Source organism: Perna viridis, chromosome 5, assembly GCF_037379345.1.
Source record: "Perna viridis isolate PV_CMFRI_1.1 ecotype Kerala chromosome 5, ASM3737934v1, whole genome shotgun sequence".
Classification (NCBI taxonomy): Eukaryota; Metazoa; Mollusca; class Bivalvia; order Mytilida; family Mytilidae; genus Perna; species Perna viridis.
Window position 1 is genome coordinate 35,221,265 of NC_142449.1, and position 19,812 is coordinate 35,241,076.

The window sequence follows — 19,812 nt, forward strand, 5'->3', positions numbered from 1 at the left end:
GCATGGGAATTTTTTTTTCATCAGCAGTTGCAGTTTAAAATTTTTATTTTTAACAATTTACATTCTTTAATGATAAGGGTAAAAATCATATTTTTTTTTCTGTACATGGCCGAGTAAAAAGTTTCTTTGCACAAATTTGGAATAATTTTTTTTTTCAAAATAATCCCAACCAACCATTCAGTGTAATCAAGGAGTTAAATATATTTAACTCATGCATATAATCAAGATTGAAGTCTTCAAAGTTGCTAATTGCCATATATTCTATGCCAATAATTTTTGGCTTGCTTTCAACATCAAGGTGAATTCTACTTAACTACTTGACTTATCTCCCACAAACAGTGATTTTCTCAATGTATTGACTTTGTTCAGAATTTTAAAAAATCACAGATTTTAGTGACCTGAAACTTGAAGATTTTAGGTCGATTGATAATATACATTCATATTCCTTTCCATTTCACATGTTTTAACATATCAAACATTCGTACATTATTAGGAAAATAAGTGTATTCCTCTTTCGAAATTACTATTAGTACTTAAACGATTCAACGGTTATGTTCGTTTTAAAAGCTCATTAGAACTTGTGTTGTGATTTTTTATATGTGCCGACACTAAACTTCTGTTATAAACAGTTCCATCACAATCCAAAAAAGGGTAAAAAGGTGTCATGCAGACAAATAAAAAGATGAAGTGAACTCTTTAATCTCGATATAGTTGATAATCGGTAATAGTTATTACCTTGTTTGCTGACTCTGTGTTTTGGAAGGTACATTTAGCAATCAAGAAAACAAAAAAAGACAGAGAACCAGTCATAGCATTTGGTACCAATTAAAATATTTCTGCAGCACCATATATTTCTTCAAAATGGAAGAAACAAATCTATAACTGGCCAATGGTAGTAAAATAAATGTCAAAAGGCAATACCATTTTTGTAACAGATAGTAGCCTGGATTCTCCACCTTTTCTTTAAAATCTCTGGAACCCCCCTCTTTCCATTCTATGAATCCACCAATGTTGATAGAGGATTTTTTGCCCTACTAATGTGCCAGTAAGAATAACATTTATTGGATACATATGAAGTATTTTAATGAGCAAAAAAAAAGAGAAGAAATAAACAAGTTGGTCCATGTAAGCAAAGTGACAATAGATATTAAGTGTAAGTACTTGTAAGAATCAAGTAAAGTTGGAAAAATGCGAAACATACATGTCAAAACCCCACCGAACTGACAATATGAATTCACTTAAGGATGCTTTCTTTTTTTGAAAAGACAATTATTTGATCTCCGCATCACTGGATTCAATAGAATCTTAGAAAAATGAGGTTTTTGACAGAGTTATCTTCCCTTGAAATATGATTTTCAGTGCATTTTAATGAAATAATAACTCAATGGTCCAGCATGATACGGAAAATCTAGTTGGTTTTCCTTGATTCTTATGGTGCAAATAGTAAAATTACATTATCAAAATGATGGTTTTTTTCATACCAGATTTCACCGACTGCCTGATTCTTACAGGGACTGACACTTGATACATTAAAAATAAGAGTACATTAATAAGACATAAAATTATGTGATCATTCCTTATGAACTACACGATCTAACGCTATATAATATGCTGATTTATTGTTTATATCATGCCATCCAATAGGTCCAACTTCACAGTCAGCACATATTAGGTATTTGATGTTATTCACTGTATTGCTGAAACCAACATTCTCGAATGTAAACATGTCACCAATTTTCCAGAAATCTGATAAAGTCTCCCCTTCTGAATGTATTCCTTCTTTCTTTACTTTCATGTGTGGCAGGAAAAACTGTAAATAAAAAGGAAATATTTACAATAATGAATGACACACATATTTAGTTTTTTTAAAGCATGAGGAAAAAAGAAAATAATTTGGTTTCAACATAATTCCCAGTCTAAATATTCTCTGACCACAACATGCATGTATGAATATCATAAGAAGGTTGCACGGATTGTGGGGTCAGAGGTGAAGTTTCATAAGTGCAAAAACAAATGCAAAAGATCATTTGTGCAATATTCCAATCACTCTGAACAAAAATTCCATGTTTCTGCAAATGACAATCAAGATTATTCATCAAGGTTATACAACATGCTTAATAACTGGGCAGGGTATGACATTAAAAGTTGTCCAATAGCCCGGGACAAGTGGAAGTACAAAATGTACCATACTTAAAAGTACATGTACAAGTTAAATTATACTTGCCCTGAAAACAACAAAATTTTATTAATCTTTTTAACACTCATTTTACTAAAGGACAACCCAGATTTTTATTTGGGTAAGTAGAATTTTCATCAACTTTAGTTAAATAAAAGTTAATAAAATGTTAATGTCATACCCAACTGGGTCTGACAGAGTAATCAAGGGAACCAAGGTTATAGCAGTAATCAAAAGAATGCAATCCAGGGACAAAGACCAGACATGGGAAACAGACATACACAACAATGAACATAAAGTAACTAAAATCATACATACAATGTAACAAAAGCAAATGAGCAACTCCGACTCCACTAAAAACTGGGAGCATGGACCAGGTGCACCGGTAGGGTAAGCGTCTGCTGCTTTTCTAGAAATATTCGCCCAGTTGCTCATAAAATGTCAAGTCCGGGGTAGACAAACGAGGAAAGGAAGACTATGACCTGTTGAATAAATCAGTTTTCATTGTGCAGATGTATACACCATAACGATCCACAAGTTCCTGATGACGACCAGAAAACTTCTGTAGTGATGACTTCAATATATGGTAGCAATATAACATAACCCTGTTCCAGAAGCCTATTTGTTAGAGTTCTAGCATGATAAAAAAAAGTCTGCGTAGTTTTGGCAAGCTCAGGCATAATGTATGAGTTGTGATATGAACAATCCATACGCAGGTGCTGAAGGGATGTTGCCACAAAGTTGACAATTTTGAATTAAAAGTCATCATGTTTGTTGTAAAGTTTGGTCAATAGTTTTCCTTTACCATCGATTTCTAAGTGAAGGTCAAGATATGAGGCTGACCTTACAGTGTCTGTAGTATCCTTTATCTCAAGTTCTTTGGGTAGATGCAATGTATCAAATCCCCGAAATTAGGATTGTTTAAAGATAATACACCATCTATGTAGCAGAAACTGAGATTAAAGGATCTGGCCAAACGATATTCTTTCTTTCGGATCAAATCAGCTATAAAGTCAGTCTCATAAGAGTGAAGGAAAAGCTCAGCAAGTAATGGAGCACAATTTGTTTCCATTGGAATTAACTTTCAAGAATCTTTTTGGTATTCTAGAGGAAAGTGAAAGGTCCTCAGTAAGAGTAAATATATAGTTAGGTAGGTCTATGGGCTTGGATAATAAAATTTTAATGGTCCTGCTTCGGAAATTGAGGGACCCAGACTTTGAACCAGTGCTAATTTGAACCCCTGAATAACGAAGAAAATTTTAAATCACTTATATAGGCACTATAGTAGCTTTTTTGTGTAATTTCAGTTCAGCAATTCCAATACATTTGGTTAAGTGTTTTAAAGCTACAGCATACAATTTGGAACAAGTGACAAAGGTGAGACAAAAAAAGGGACAAGTCAAACTTAAGAGTTACTAAGACTAGTAAGAGCATGATGGTCTATTTTTTTTTCTTTACCTCCGTTTTACACAACACTGCACATTTCGGTAAAAGAACTAAAGATGAACATCTTTCACAATAAATTTTTGTCTTGTTCTTATCATCTTCGACAAGATTGTCAGGATTCTGTTCTGTTCCGCTTGCCATTTTTTGAGTGATAAAAGGGATGGGGAAAGAAACAACAAATTATCTACTCTGGTTTAAAAATATTAATTTCTATTTTTCTTTAAAGTTTTTTTTATAATTTTACTGGAGTTATATAAGTCAGTTATTACTCTTGTAAAAAAAGTAACCAGCATTTATTATATATGAATTCAGAACATAACACAAAGATATCTCACTCAGCACGATGTCTGGTGTAGGCCGATATTGACAAGGGACGAACAAGCGTCATGTTGATATGGTATTCATTTCACTGCCAATTCACTCCCCTGTCCATTGTTTCCTCATTAATTTGAATTTTACGGCGTTGGCGTCCTAATCGTTTTAGAATTATTTTTGCATGCTTGCGCAAAGAGGTAAATTGTCTTATTTAATAGTTTCCTATCGATATCATATCACCATTGATATGTTGAAGGCATATGCATTGCTAATAGTATAGAAACGGCACCGTGAAGTTCAGTATTCCTGAAATTGAAAGAGTAAATCATCAAGGGAACCAAGATTCTAGCGCAAAATCAAATGACTGTAATCCACAGTCAAAGAACAGACATGGAAAATAGACACACACAACAAAGAACAAAAACCAAAATAATATATACAAAGTAATAAAGTAAATGAGCAACTCAAGACTCCACTAAAAACTCGGAGCAGGTGCACCAGTAGGGTGAGCATCCTCTGCTTTTCTAGAAACTTCGCTGAGTTGCTCATGAAAAGTCAAGTCCGGGGTAGACGAAAAAGGAAATGAAAACTATGACACGTTGAACAAATCAGTTTTCATGGTGCAGATGAATTCTCAGTTTTACCTTCTGTTGTTATGAGCAGCTCCAGCTACATGTATATCCTTTTAAGTTTAAGTTGGATGTACATATTTAGGAAATGTGACAGTTTTCCACAGATGATGGGTATATTTCACACATAATGTTAATCCCTTTTCAAACGAATAATTTAAACAATGCACATCATACTAAAGGAATTTTTTGAGCAGTTGAAGTCGAGTGTATATTTTAAATGATAAAAAAAAAATATGTTTTTTTGTTTATTGATTTCAGTAAGTATCAAATTATTTATTACTTGCTGCAGAACTTATACGTACTGGTATATGTTAAGGCTGTTTCTACTGTGCTGAGCCCCATCTGGTTTGGCTGAGAACTGTCCATGGGCCCATCTCAAGGATGTTTCATTTACAGACATTGCTGTTGTGCTCACTTTGTGCTCCCTTTTATTCCTGTGTAACAGAAGTGCCTTTATATACATGTAATCGGGGACAGATTCAGACGGGGGCGTGGCGAGCATGGGTTGTGAGGGGTAGATTTAGGGGGTTTTAAGTTGAAACTTTAATTTCTCGCTCATTTTACCACAAAAGACATCTACATTACACCCACTCTAGAAGAATATCCCAAAAATTTAACCTAAAAAAAATTTTAACTGTGAACCCCCCTTAATTTAAAATCCTGTATCCACCCCTGTTAATATGTTATTAATTTTATCTGTCTCAGATGAATGCCATATTTGGTTTTATCAACAGGTGAAAATGTTTGCCTGACCAAGTGAAATTTTGTCTGCCATTGTACATTGCCTTTGGTCAGAAATATTTTGCCATAACTGATTTTATCTGCTTTTAAGTCATCAGTTAACTATGGTATGTTTTTCCTTGGCATAAACTTCACATAGTATCAACATTAAATAATAATCATATTTTTTCATTATTTAAGATAATTAAAAAAATCTTTTTGTTCCATAAACTGCAAATTTAATTTTTTTGAACACCATCAAATTATAAAATATTCAGTCATTATACATAAAAGGAATTAGATTTGCATTCTAATGTTTTACGAAAAATAGAGATTCACATTTGAAAATCAACATCAAATTTGTTTTTTAAGGAAAAGATATATAGATCTTGGCATACAGAATATAATTAATTTAGAGGAAGCACCATGTAAAACCAAATTCTGTTAAATAATTAGAAAGTTATTAACCATCAAAGTGTTTGTAAAATTGGCATTTTTAAGATATTGGTAGGTCAAATTTAATGGAAATGCACTATTGAAAAATGACGGGAAAAAATTTCTTGCACTTTTTCCTTATATAAGCAGTAAAAAAATATCTACGTCACAGATGCTTCAGGATAGATTAAATAGCTATTCAGTTGTTTTCTAGATGTATTGGAATGTATTTGAGGCAAAAAAGACCAAATTGAGAAATATGATGTGCCTCCCATTGCCTGATTCTTATACAGAATGGTACTTAAGTCTTCATATTAGAACTACTATCCTGTAATTGCCAAATTGGTGATTGTTTATCATATTGTTTATATGTCAAGCATTTGGTGTATCCATTTGGTATATCCACTGTTGGTGTATCCATTTGGTGTATCCACTGTTGGTGTATCCACTGTTGGTGTATCCATTTGGTGTATCCACTGTTGGTGTATCCATTTGGTGTATCCATTGTTGGTGTATCCATTTGGTGTATCCACTGTTGGTGTATCCATTTGGTGTATCCACTGTTCAGTCTATTGTTTTTGGTGTATCCACTGTTCAGTCCATTGTTTTTTGTTTATCATCTCATAGGTATAGACATCTCATTTCCATGTGTTGTCTTAAACATTATTTGTTGATTTACTTGTTTAAAGATTTTGTTTTTAAAAATTGAATACAAATGTTAGTAGCAATCACTGTGATGTTTTTTTTCTGTCTACTGGTAGTAAATACATGTATTACAATATTCCTTAAATATCCCCAATGATGTTTCAAACAGGGTCATTGTTGTAAACAGCTCACAGTCAATATTGTTGAACAGCTTATGTTGATCATCAGTGCTGTACTGATATGGAAATGTATTCATCCAACCCCAAATAATTTTGCTGTCAGTGCATATAGGTTAGTAAAAAAAACTGTCTTGATCATTCAAGTAGACATTGAAATATAGCTAAAAATGAAACTTACTGGTCGCTTTACTCTTATCATGTTTATATTGTGTATTTAGCAACTAGCAAGTCATTCAGGAATTACTCTGGATTCCTTTTCACAAAATATTGTAAGTGTAAAATTAGTTGTAAGTTATGATGTCATAATAGATTAAAGTATTGTGGCGTCAGAATTTACGACTAATTTTACACTTATTATTATTAGATTTTTTTGTGAAATGGACCACTATAAAATGTTGAACATCATCAATTGCAGTTTCTAATTGATATTTAAACTCATTTACAAGGTTTATTTTATTTTAGTTCCTTATGTCAGATTTGACCAATAAGTTTATTAGCCAGTCACAAGTAGATGAGAAAAGAAAGAGACGACAGGAAGAATGGGATCAGAAGAGAAAAGCTGATGACCCTTTAGGTTTGTTTATATCACAGATACATATACAGTGAAACCTGTCTAAACTAAACCCTGAATAAACCAAACTCCTATGAGAAGTTGCCAGTCACCTTTGATTTTAGGAGGTAGACCTAGGGTAAGGGACATAGCTCTTGAAATCAGTGATATGTTTGTATCATATTCAATTTCATCAAACCCTATCAAGCTTTCATTTGAAACAGAATGAAATTAATCTAAGTTACTTTAATGCTTACATGAGATTGATGTAAAATGTTGAATTCAAACGTTCCAATGATTTGTAAGAGTTGTGTCTCTTACCTTAGGTCTACCTCCTTAATGAAGACTTGTAGTAGTCTCAGAGCTGTCTAAACCTGTTTAATCCAGATACTTTTTAAAGTACATTTTAGTTTATAAAAGTTTAAATGTATTTTGATCCTGTGTAAACTGAACAGTTTTCTCAATTGAACAAATCATAGTTGAAAAAAGATTTGGTTTAGACAAGTTTCACTGTATATGGCAGACTTATATTGTTTCTGATTATAGGCATGTTTTTTTCGCTCACCTGACCATAGGTCCATGTGTTCTATTGTCTTTGATTGGCATAAGTTCAGAGTTGTAGTCTTTGTTATCTATCACTGTCCGTTTAGGAAAAACTTGATTGTGTTTAATTGCTAATCAAGCATTGTCACAATTGCTACTTTTAGGACATTAGGGTAAAGTTTATTTTTAATTCCAGAAGAAATACTAAGAAAACAATTGTGACCATCCTTTCTCAGCTGTGAGAGTTATACAGAAGTTTTCATTAAATCCAAGGCGAATCGGAGTGATAGCTTTTGGAAAGACTAAATTGACAATATTTATGTTGGATTCTATCTTTCTTTAAGACCATAGTAGATATTATCTAACTTTAGGTTGATGAAATAGTCCTAATAAGGTCTTCAACTTTCATTTTATGTAGTAAAGCTGATTAAAGGCCTACATGATACAACCGTCTTTAGACTTGCTTATCATTGTGCATTGTTTTTACCTTTTCTGTCCATCTCTCTATCATATGGCTGTCCAGAGTTCAATATTTTCTTATTTTTGTTGTTTGCTTAAGTACAGAACTGAAAACAACTTTAAAAAGAAGAGTAGATCAACATATATCATGCTGTTTGTTTTTAAATTTGCCATATAATGTTAAGATATTTCTGATCAATGTTTTTGAAATTAATTGTATTTAACACTGTGTAATGCTGAGAACTTTTTACTAGAATGCCCTGAGGAGGACAACCGATCTCTATATGAAAAACTACAGGAACAGAAATTGAAGAAAGATGAGGAATATGAAGAACAGCATAAACTAAGTAAGGATTAATTAAGATTAATTAAAAAGAGTTAAGATAAGAAGGGCTTTGAAGTATAAGGATCTTTTAAGGCCAAAAAAAGAATGTTTGTTTCCAATTACACCTTTGAAAAAATAAGGTAGGTATGTAGGTTGGAACTTTTTCTTATTTTACTACATGTATTTTTTTACATGGAGTCTATGGAAGAAAAATTCTAGCAGTATTTATTGAAAAATGACCCCCTCCCAATTTTTGTTTTACCTAATCAATGTCTTATTAAGTTGCTATTTTGCCCCTACAAATAGTCATTACAGTTTCCAGCTGGTGGTTATGGATTTTTATGATGTGGATTTGTGATAAAAAATGATATTTGTAATTTACAAATATGCATTTTACAGTAAAAGGTGCATCTTACAATCTACGTTTTACAAAGAGAAAAAATAATATACAAAATGTGTTAAGAATTTAATAAAAATAAAATGAAATATGACAATATACATTTTTGAAAGTGCAATTTCCTTCTAGCACAATGTTGATTTTCTTGTGAATAAAAAATCTATTTTTATTTTTGTTAATTAATTTTGCTCCAAAGTGAATGAATAAATGTATAAAATCCAAATTCATAATATACAATATAATTTTATTAGTTTATTTATAATGTTATTATAATTATAGAGAACAGTGTGAAGGGATTAGATGAAGATGAAGCCCAGTTTTTGGAATTTGTCTCCAACAAACAGATGGAAATAGACAGAAATAGATCTGCTGAAGAAAAAGCCATAATAAAAGAAATGAAGGTTAGAATACTGTTTCTCTGAAAGATTGTGGGACTTATTGGTTTGTACATTTCTGTTAAAATGAAGATTTGTCTCCCTTGTCACAACAGCATAAAAGCCATTAGAATTTTGATAAGCAATTGTTATTGATGCATTACTGCGTAATAAAAAATCTCTAAACAGCATTACTTGCTGTTGCAGTCAAAAGGAATTGTAAGTTTTCCATCAGGGTTATATTTAGAAAAGTTTTCCTTTGACCTGATGTTATTATATATTAAGAACACATTGGTTTTTTGCTTCCATATGGTTTTGGCAGAATTAGATTGGTCTTTTTTTTGTTCTGATTGTTTTCTCTTGGTTACTTTATTTCATGACTTTAGGTTTTGATTTAGTTGTGATTTCTGCTTTTGTTTGATATTTATTTTGATATCAATTTTGTTTTTGATCTAGTAGCTAAACTTATTACAATTAGGATGTGCAGTTATAGATATAAAAAAAAATTTCTATTTTTTTTTTAATTTTGCATGAGGGAGTTATGATATCAGTCTGACAGGAAGTTAAAACTAACATGAGCATGTAACCTGGTACTGTAGATTGTGAAATTTTCTCAGCAGTTTTATTTTTTTCCATTTTTTTGATAAGAGCTATAAGGGGAAAATAAAACTGTCTTGAATATTTTTTTCAAGGAACATTATACAAATGTACTATAACTTGGGGAAAGATTGCATATTTAAAACTGTACTAAAATAGATTGATCTCAGAAACTGGGATAAAAAGAGGACTTAAAAAAATTTCCCAGTCTACAGTAACCAAAATGTATAAAATTGGTATGTGTAGTAAAATCCCGCAGTAATATGGTGTAAGGATCTTAATAGTTATTTTTATCTCTAACAAAAACAAACTGTTTTTAACTTATGCCTCAAAGTTTTATAAAGTTATGAAGAAAAATTAATCCAAGTTGAGGCATGATAGTAATTCTTAAAAATGCCAATAAATTCAACTTAATCGTCCTGCAGGTTACTCCTGCATCACATTACATAAAAGGAGAAAATGTTTAGATTTTATTTAAGTAGCACTCCACCCAAGAATCATGCAAAATGTGATTAATAGTTGGAAAACCTACATATTTTTATTTTTGATATTTTGTTTAAAATGTTATAGTTAATAGAAATTAACATGTTTTTTTTTATAAAACCAGTACTAATAGGAGATACAAATTACATAAAATGCACTGTAGAATTCAAAATTACGGGAGATAACTATATAAATGACACTAAAAACAGGTTTCATTGTGATATCTTTTTGATGATTTGTATATTATAATGTAAGTTCTGTATTTTTTTGTTCAGGAATCAGCAGTGTCTACAGTACAAACAGTTACTTCTCAGGAAAAAACAAAAACTAAGTCTACTACTACACCACAGCCTAATAAGAAATCTCAAACAGCATTGCTTGCTGGTGCAGTCAAAAGGAAAGGGTAGGTTTACCATTAGGATTATATTGAGGAAGGTGTGCACTCCATATGTAAAGATATTTAATTAGTACTTCAGCTAAGAATCAGGTAAAAAGTGATTCATGATTGGATTTCCAACATATTTTAATTTTTGATATTTTGTTTAAATTGCTTAAATAAACAGAAAAAACGTGGATTTTCACACAACCCATGCTCATAAGAAATATAAATTATATAGAATGTACTGTATAATTTGAAATTAAGGGAGATAAGTCTGTAAATGGCACTAAAATACTGTAGAAACCATTGGATTTTCAATGCGAATTATCTCCTAAGAGCATACAGATTGGAATGTATGATTATACATTCCATCATATAGACCTCAAAAACAACTGAATAACAAAAATAAAAATGTGTAGCCTTTTTTTGCGGGTGTATCACATATTACAGAAATGGCATTATTCTAACAAAGACTGATAATTAAATATATAATAAATAGTACATGTCAAAGTGGGTATCACATGCAGCATCAACCTGAGACTCCTAGATCACCCCAAGGACCACCTATTAATTTTCTGATTCTCTAATTTTGATATGATAATAATTAAAAGGCGAAATTTTTATGCATTAACAATGGTATATTTTGCATCCTTGGTACCAGCTTTCCTTGGATGAAATTGAATGTTGTTGTAAAATTTACAACATCATTATGTAGAATGTAGCTTTGAAATGAAAACATATTCTGCAAAAATAATCAACTCAGAACTTAAAACCACTACTAAAACTATTGAAATTTATTTGAAAATAGGAATTCAGAATTTATAAAATTTTCCTCCTTATTATAATTTGTTGAATTTTACCATATGCTTTCTTTTACCACTATGAAATCTGTTTTACCATATGCTTTATTTTTTACCATTATGAAGACTGTTTTACTATATGCTTTTTTTTACCATTATGAAGATTGTTTTTCTGTATGCTTTCTTTTACCATTATGAAGACTGTTTTACCATATGCTTTCTTTTACCATTATGAAGACTGTTTTACCATATGCTTTCTTTTACCATTATGAAGACTGTTTTTCCATATGCTTTCTTTTACCGTTATGAAAACTGTTTTACCATATGCTTTCTTTTACCATTGTTAAAACTGTAAGATAAATCCTTGTTCATTTTGTTGCAGTACAACAGAAACTGAAGAAAGTAAGAAAAGGAAAGGAAGTGAAGGTATTGTTTATTATTCCTTTTTTGTATTCTGTAGAAATTGAACACAGTGGACTAGTGTTTGTATTTTTTGAAAGTGTATAACTCACTTATAAACGATGCTATTTTAAGTAGGGTTCAAGTCTCTGTAAAAATCAGGAAAAAAGGCAAAAAAGTCTGAACTGGTATGCCAAACACTTACCAGTCTGACAATATAATTTTACCAATGGAAACCACTACCATTATATCCCTGCTAAATGAGTGTGATATATTAAAATCACCTTGTCTGCCCATTATTCCATCCAAATTTTGTCACAATTGTCTTAGCTCACAAAAGATGGATTGATTTCATACTTGATGTGTGATTCTCGGATCATCACTATAAAAAAATTGATTGATGTGGCTTATAAGATTGGGCATAAGCTATAAGGGATTTTGGATGCTGTCTGGTATTAACTTCATGTTTCATCAGACTGTTCCATTTTTCACAATATTAAATGATGGAGAAAGTTCATCATAAAAATCTTGGTTCCAAAAAGATGGATTGGTGTTGCTTTATGTAGATGGGACGTACATTGTTAGCGATTTTGGGAGGTATCTAATGTATACTTTCTGCATGAGTGATAGGATACATAGCACCTAGCATGACAACACATGCAATTTTATGTATGATCTCTGCATCACTGGAGACATTCGGAAATTGTTCATTAGAATGTTGGTAGCAGGGGCAGATTTGAGTTCGGGGAGGGGAGGGGAGTTAATTGAATTAGATGCCATGCAAATCAAGGCAAAAAATATTATGGGGTAAAACTTGTGAAAAATGTTTTTCTTACCGATTTAGGGGGGGGCATAGGATCCGCGCCTGAGGTATTTGACAGAGTTGATTGTCCCTGAACTGCTCATTTACAGTGTATTTTAATATGATTTTTAAAATCTTGTCTTTATTCCTTGATTTGATGGTTCAAAAAGTGAATTTACAGTGACCAAGTGGTGGGTTTTTGTACCATGTTTCATCCACTGCCTGATTCTTAGAGAAATTGGTGTTATATAGCATAAAATTTGGAAAATTCTCGTGAAACGTCAATTTTCTTTCATTCAATATGTGATTTTCTGATGTTTAAATTACCATATTTAGATGATGCCACACCATCAGGGTCTTCAAAACAAGTAATAGGACAAAGTACAGCCAACCAGAGACAGAAAGTGATCGGTATTTTACCAGGGCTTGGTGCTTATGACAATGACACAAGCGACTCAGAAACTTCTGGCAGTGACTCTGACGGTGATTTTAAAGAGTTTAAACTTGTTCATAAAAAAATTAAGATTCAAATAGAACAGCAGTAGTTACTTTGTGTTTATGTTACTGTGATTCTGTTTATTTAGGCCACATCAAGTGATGAAATTTCATGGTAAAGATTTAAGGAATTTCATGAAGGAATGTATAGTAAACTAATTTTTTTTCAGTGAAGAATGTTTTTTGAGCAGTTAGAAATCACAAAAAATTTGGCTAAAACAAATTTAAATAAATGCTAACAGTGTGTATGGACACTAATTCACATGTAATTGTTAATCATGAAAATACATGTACATCAAAACTACTTAGCCATAACTTCTGGAGTAGAAAATAATTTATGGAGGTAGATCTATGATAAGGGACATAACTCTCAAAATCAGTGATATGTTTGTATTATATTCAATTTCATTAAAGCCTTTCAAGCTTTCATTTGAAACAGAATGAAATAAATCAAGTTACTTTGATGCTTTCATGAGGTTGATGAAATGCTAAATACAAATGTTCCAATGATTTGTAAGAGTTGTGTCCCTTACCTTAGGTCTACTTCCTTAAGATATGGAAAGAAGAAGTTTGCTTAAAATTGGAAATTCCTTCGTGTAGGTGGCACTTAAATTTTTCCTTGGATATTGCTACAAATCAAGAACTGAGACTCTCTCAATAAATTTGGCATGAACAGAGGAGCAAAGAATATAAGTAATGTAAAATTTCAATCAGTCTAAAAAGAAAAAAATTTTGATTAGCCAAAGTATGTCCACCTAGTGCTTTAGATGTTTTTATATGCACCTCTAAAAAGGCGGAGTAGTTTCAATTGTTTTAAAAATAAGTGTGAACATGAAAACAAAATGAGAAAAAAAAATTAAACTTCAGTTTGTGAAAGACAAAATACCAGTAGCACTTTTGATAAATCTCAACTATTTTATTTCAGTGTTTTTCTTGGGATTCTATGATGCTCAAAACTCTTTGCTTATTCCATGGAGATAACAAAATATCTGAATAAAAAAGAGAAAATAGAAAAAAAAATTGAAAAATATGAAAGATTGCTTCAGATTATTACTTGATGTGACCTGTATTGTTCACTTTGTTCAAATAATTCGTACTCACTTATTAAATTTTCAAAACTTTTAGAATGTGCACATATTTTTTTTTCTTCAATATATGGTGCTAATTACATTGGCTTGGTATCAGTTGCTACAGCTCCTAATATATATACCATACAAATTGTGTGCTTGTCATTAACAAATTAAATCTGGTCTAAATCTCAAATGTCTTTTTACATTGATATATTGCATACTTATAGATATTGTCACTAACCAGACAATTTTTAGTCAATCTAATCAAAATTAGACCTATCAATTGTTCCATTCAGTCACTGGATGTAGGATCTAACAACACTCTATTCTTCTTTCTGTTCAAATGATTGTTCCAGAATGTTCAGAATCCCCGGGTTTTTTTCCTTTGAAAAATGCTTTCTGAATCATGACAGATGAATTCTGATTGGCTGACCAGGAAAGACATCTAAACAGAAGGTAGAATGGAGAGTTGTTAGATCCTACATGCAGTGACTGAATGGAATAATTGATAGGTCTTATTCTTATCTGATTGGTTTTCAGTAAATTGCTTAACATGTACCAAGAAGTTGTGTGTGTGTATTTGGAAGAATACAAATTTCAGGACCTTTATTGGAGGTTCATGAAATTTCTTATAGGTTTTTTTGTTTAATGAAAATGTCAATAATCAACTTTTTAATTAGTTTTTTTTAATACAATCCTAGTGTTTGATCATGTTCTTTTATAAAAATAAGAATCCAAACACTTTTGAATGATTTAAATGAAATACAAACATGTTTTTAAGAAAATCTATGTTCTTGTTCACAGGGAAAGATTACTGGTCATTCAGACCTATTGGCATCTGGGTCTAGTTTCATACAAAAAAAATCCAGATTTCTTAAATACTGCCTCATTCAAATTTTGACCAATCAAGTAGCTTGAAATTCAAGATTTGAAGTAAATCTTATTTGAGATGTTATAAATATTGCCTCACTTTAACATCTTCTTTAAATAATAATTAAATGTGCATAAAATAGAGAAGAATATTCACAATGGCAACAAAATTTTAGATTTTAATTAGATTCAAACTTCTGTTTATTTTTGTATTTGAAGAAAATGAATAAAAAATACTCTCAACAATCTTTTTCTATATTAGAAATAGCAAAAGTTTACTAATGACTATTCATTTTCATGGCACTCATGTTACACAGTGTTCTAGGATTCCACTTTCCCATCATCAGGGCAGTTGCAATTTTGGCATGGGCAAGTTTTTTATTGTTCCGCTTTGGCAAGTAGAAAACTTGAATTTCTGAAAGGATTTGTTAATTCAGAAAACAGGCTGTAATTTTGGGAAAGTAAGTCTTCATTTGGAGTTTTTCTGTGGAAATCTAAAATTTAAAAGTCATAGAACACTGAATGCAATGACAAATTTTAGAGTCTTTTTTTATTGTACATGTATGATGTGGTAAAATATTTCATGGAAGGTTTTTCACTATAAATACATCAATCTGTTAAAACATATTACTTATTTTATTACACATGTAGCCTTCCATCATATACTAAATACTAAAACACAAAACATATTCATGGGTAATCAGTCCAACAAGATTGGTTGTTAGCCATGCAGTATTATTTCATGGGTAGTTAATTAAGCTAATAGTCATTATAAAATGCCTTTCCATCTTGACATAACATAAATTTAGTCTGTACATACCTCTAGTGAGTCTTGTCAATTTGTATGCCTTTCCTGTCTTGAATTGCGTTTAAAAATACCAGACTTGTTCTCGATAATTTCCTAGTGTTGGACCACCTTAGTGGTCTAGTGCTCACCTTGATTGCAGGTTGTTGGTTCATTCCCCATCATAGTCATACATAAGACTTTAAAATTATTAGTCTCCATTTCACCATGAAGTATGCAGAAAATAGGGAATAGAGTGAAGACTGATTGGCTGAAAGTCAGAATAATGTGTACAAATGCTTATCTGAAAGCTGTTGAATGTGAGCTAGCACATAAATAATCTGGTTTATTGTGTCAGATTAGTACAAAGCAATGTCTGTTTGATTAATCAAAAAAGTAATCTCTTTGATTGATAAAACATTCTTGTCCTGAAATACATATCTGCCATTGGAAGAAAACCACAATAAAATTTATCATTATGGAGTATTAACAAATTTTGTTTGGAGACTTGTTTGATGGAGTTGAGTCAATTTTGTCATTTTTTTTTCTTTAGATTATTTTTCGTTACTATAATTTCTTTTGGCCATGGATTATTTGTCAACCATGTGACTTTGTCATATAAATGCACTTTTCAGTTTGATAATTATGAAATGCATAATAATTTGTCCTTGTATCAGCATAAGGTTTGCATATTTTCTAGGAGGGTTGCCTTGGTTGTTACCATAGATGTTTTTTGGTCTTTGTTTTGTAATTGTTATAAAATAATGCAATCCTTCAATCCTTTTACTGCATTTGTTGCCCAACTCGCAGTAAATGTACATGTACCAATACATGTTGAGTTATTTCCCCTTGTTTCTGTACCTATAATTTGTCATTAGTACTACATAATTCAAAATGAATTTGGAAAGAAGTAGTATAATTTTAGCTCATATCAAAATGATATCTGCAGTTGTCATATTGAGGAAAAACAAGGTTCTGAATTACTACACATAATTTGTTCAGCCTTCATGTCCTGAGCAGATTTGGCAGAACATGGAGTATTCCAAAAATAAGTCCAAATAAGGAATCATTAAAAAACCTCTCGAATGAATCCCCCCTCGACATTGGATTATTTGAAATTTAACATTTCAGGATAAACACCAATATTCGAGAAAATTTTCAATTTTAATTTTGTTATGAATCTCAAATGAAATAAAGTCTTCTTAATGAAATAAGCTCAAGCAGAGGACCTTATAGACAACAATTTCATGATGGACACAAATTAGCTTTTTACTATGTGTATATTCATGCTAGACTTCTGGAACAGGGTTATGTTGCTACAAGATTGAAGTCATCACTACAGAAGTTTTATGGTTGTCATCATGAACTCGTGGATCACTATGGTGTATCCATCTGCACCATGAAAACTGATTTGTTTAACGTGTCATAGTTTTCCTTCCCTCTTTCGTCTACCCCGGACATGACTTTTTATGAACAACTTGGCGGGTGTTTCTAGCAAAAAGTAGAGGATGCTTACCCTACCGGTGCACCTGGTCCATGCTCCCAGTATTAAGTGGAGTCCGAGTTGCTCATTTGCTTTTATTGCTTTGTATGTATGATTTTAGTTACATTATGTTCTTTGTTGTGTATGTCTGGTCTTTGTCCCTGGATTACATTCTTTTGATTACCGCTATAACCTTGTTTCCCTTGGTTACTCTTTGATGAGAAATTTATTGAGCAAGCAAGAAATAAAATTACTTACTAATATTATAACATTGATATCCCCAATTTCGTACAGAAAATTAACCAATTCACAATAGTGTGTTTGTAATTTTCGTGTATCCTTTCTTTCCAGGAAGTCAGGACTCAACCACCATACCTGAGTCAGTGGTTGACCATTTACATTACTAGTTTTAAAAAGCATGTAGAAAGGCATCCTCAAGTTCCAAAGCATACTAGAGGAGAGCTTTGAACAGAGCATGAAGAGAGGTTCACAATAGAACACTAAAAAACAGAATAAGTGTTGAATATGTTGCCATTAATTCCTTTGTTTATAATCTATATTTTTATAGTTAATTTAATTCATGTTTAAATAAAATTTTTATACTGTTAAAATATATTTATGCTTGAAGTATTAAAAAAAACAACAATCCAAACTTTTATTAATTGTGTTGGTCACTAACAAGGAATTTCCCCAAATGTCACTCTTGTCACAGGAGTTCCCTAAATCAGTTTGTAGGGCTCTATGATTTAAAAAATTTTTTTTTTAATTTTCAACTGGAGGCCATCTTGGAATGGCATCCATTTTAAAAATTTTAATACAGCTGACTAGAATACCTTGTGATGACCTATTTCCAAACCAAATACAATTTTTTCACGATTTTTTAAGAATTTTTTTTTTCGTTTTTTCTAAAAAAAAAGCCAGTTTTGAAATTTCAAAATGTTTGGGAAAATCTACATATAGCAGGGTTTGACACTAACTTCATTTGTTTGGTGGTCAACAGGATTACTTCAGAGGTAGAAAAGGTAGTCCACAAATGGTAATGACGATTCTGTTCTAAGATCTTATAATAGAAAAAAATAAGGCAAAATTTAGATAGCCCGTAGGACTACCATGAAAATTTTTCAAGTAGTCCTCTCCAAAACAAGGGTGCCACAGGACTACCACACTACTGTTAGTGTAGATCCCTGTATAGTGCCCCCTTTGGTACCAAGTTTGGTTTAAATCCACTCAGCTGTTTCAAATGAGTTCTGTGGGGGAAAATATACCAGAAAGAAAAATTATGAAAGTTAATAGAACAAAAACAATATGTTACCCAACTATGTTGGAAGAACATAATGAGTATGCTTTCCTTAGCATCCCAATTATAAAGTTAGGACTAGACAGATGCTGAGATTGAGTTTGGGCTCCCAGTCAGTACAGTGCCTAAATGATCAATCACTTTCAATGGACATATAGTTCATAGTTCTGATACACAAGTCAAGGTGTTGGGTTGGAGTATAATGATCCTCATTTGCATGCACATTGATATATTCAGGGGGATAATTGTTATTCTCATGTTTGCTTGTTTGTGCATCAACATCCTCCGACTATAATTATATTCCTCCATACATATCTACATATCTACATATGATGTCCAACTTTAAAAAATTAATCAAAATGAATTGCATGTTAAAGGAGGAGTGGCAGATAACATGCATGTTTTTGTGGACAGATTGACATACACACAGGGGACCTTCCTACCCCCAAACTTTGCTTGCAGGGGCTATAAAAAATAAGCATACTTTTGTTGATACATGTAGCCTAGAGTCAAACTTTTAACTGGTGAAGTATATTTATGGAATGGTCCAGAATACTAAGAGAGTACCACTTCTAAAAACTAAAGAAGGGAAAGCTGTAAACATTGTAATTTGGAAGTTCAATGCGACTTATTTTAAAAATTATTCAAATGAAAGAAAATGCCCACTCCATCAGTAGCTTATCCAGATAGACTTGCATGCACAAAAAGGTTAGTATCTATGTGTATGCATAATGGGGGAACACACTGCAGTTAAAATTTCGCCAAGCGAAGCGAGTTGAAAAAGTTTTAGGGGTTAAATTTTTTAAATATTCTTCTAGTGAGTGCAATTTAGATATCTTTTGTGGTAAAATTAGCAAGAAATTTAAGTTTCAACCTAAAACCGCACTGCTCCCTGGTTCATATTAAAGAAAATTGAAGAACGTTACCCTACCAATGCAACTGGTCAGTGCATTGGATTTTTGTTATCAAGTTCATTTTTGTGTTTTATCCACTGATTTCATCTTCAATTCCTCATAATAACAAGGATATTGCAAATAGTGGCATCTCATTGGAAAATATGACCATTGAATTTAATCACCGGTAATCACACTATAACTTTGACTTAGATTATCAAAAGCTTTCAGATTTTCCTGAGGACTTGATATTTTGCAAATTTA

The 19,812-nt window shown here is 31.7% G+C and overlaps 2 protein-coding genes across 3 annotated transcripts; one reads left to right on the top strand and one right to left on the bottom strand.

Moving 5' to 3' along the window:
• Positions 1 to 1,066: 1,066 nt before the first annotated feature.
• LOC148617231 (guanine nucleotide exchange factor MSS4-like) lies at positions 1,067 to 3,797 on the bottom strand. The gene is made up of 2 exons (XM_088584743.1): positions 3,635 to 3,797; positions 1,067 to 1,810 (listed from the first exon to the last, which is right to left on the bottom strand). The coding sequence occupies exons 1-2, from the start codon at positions 3,761 to 3,763 to the stop codon at positions 1,571 to 1,573; spliced, it is 369 nt and encodes a 122-aa protein (XP_088440869.1). The 5' UTR covers positions 3,764 to 3,797; the 3' UTR covers positions 1,067 to 1,570.
• Positions 3,798 to 4,037: 240 nt separating this feature from the next.
• Positions 4,038 to 17,969, top strand: LOC148617232 (PSME3-interacting protein-like). Of its 2 annotated transcripts, XM_088584741.1 has the most exons (8): positions 4,038 to 4,134; positions 7,011 to 7,122; positions 8,355 to 8,447; positions 9,102 to 9,223; positions 10,552 to 10,679; positions 11,838 to 11,881; positions 12,993 to 13,139; positions 17,710 to 17,969. In XM_088584741.1, the coding sequence occupies exons 2-8, from the start codon at positions 7,017 to 7,019 to the stop codon at positions 17,763 to 17,765; spliced, it is 696 nt and encodes a 231-aa protein (XP_088440867.1). In that variant the 5' UTR covers positions 4,038 to 4,134; positions 7,011 to 7,016; the 3' UTR covers positions 17,766 to 17,969. The 2 variants fall into 2 exon arrangements, with proteins under 2 accessions (XP_088440867.1, XP_088440865.1); XM_088584739.1 differs by lacking the exon at positions 17,710 to 17,969 and having other exon boundaries at positions 12,993 to 15,916.
• The last annotated feature ends 1,843 nt before the right edge of the window (positions 17,970 to 19,812 follow it).

Excerpts from the sequence above, each read along its gene's own strand:
- LOC148617231 (XM_088584743.1), bottom strand. The coding sequence starts at position 3,763 with ATGGCAAGCGGAACAGAACAGAATCCTGACAATCTTGTCGAAGATGAT. Across the intron at positions 1,811-3,634 it reads CAGTGTTGTGTAAAACGGAG|TTTTTCCTGCCACACATGAA; the intron begins GTAAAGAAAAAA and ends TTTTATTTACAG.
- LOC148617232 (XM_088584739.1), top strand. The coding sequence starts at position 7,017 with ATGTCAGATTTGACCAATAAGTTTATTAGCCAGTCACAAGTAGATGAG. Across the intron at positions 9,224-10,551 it reads CCATAATAAAAGAAATGAAG|GAATCAGCAGTGTCTACAGT; the intron begins GTTAGAATACTG and ends TTTTTTGTTCAG. Across the intron at positions 10,680-11,837 it reads GGTGCAGTCAAAAGGAAAGG|TACAACAGAAACTGAAGAAA; the intron begins GTAGGTTTACCA and ends ATTTTGTTGCAG.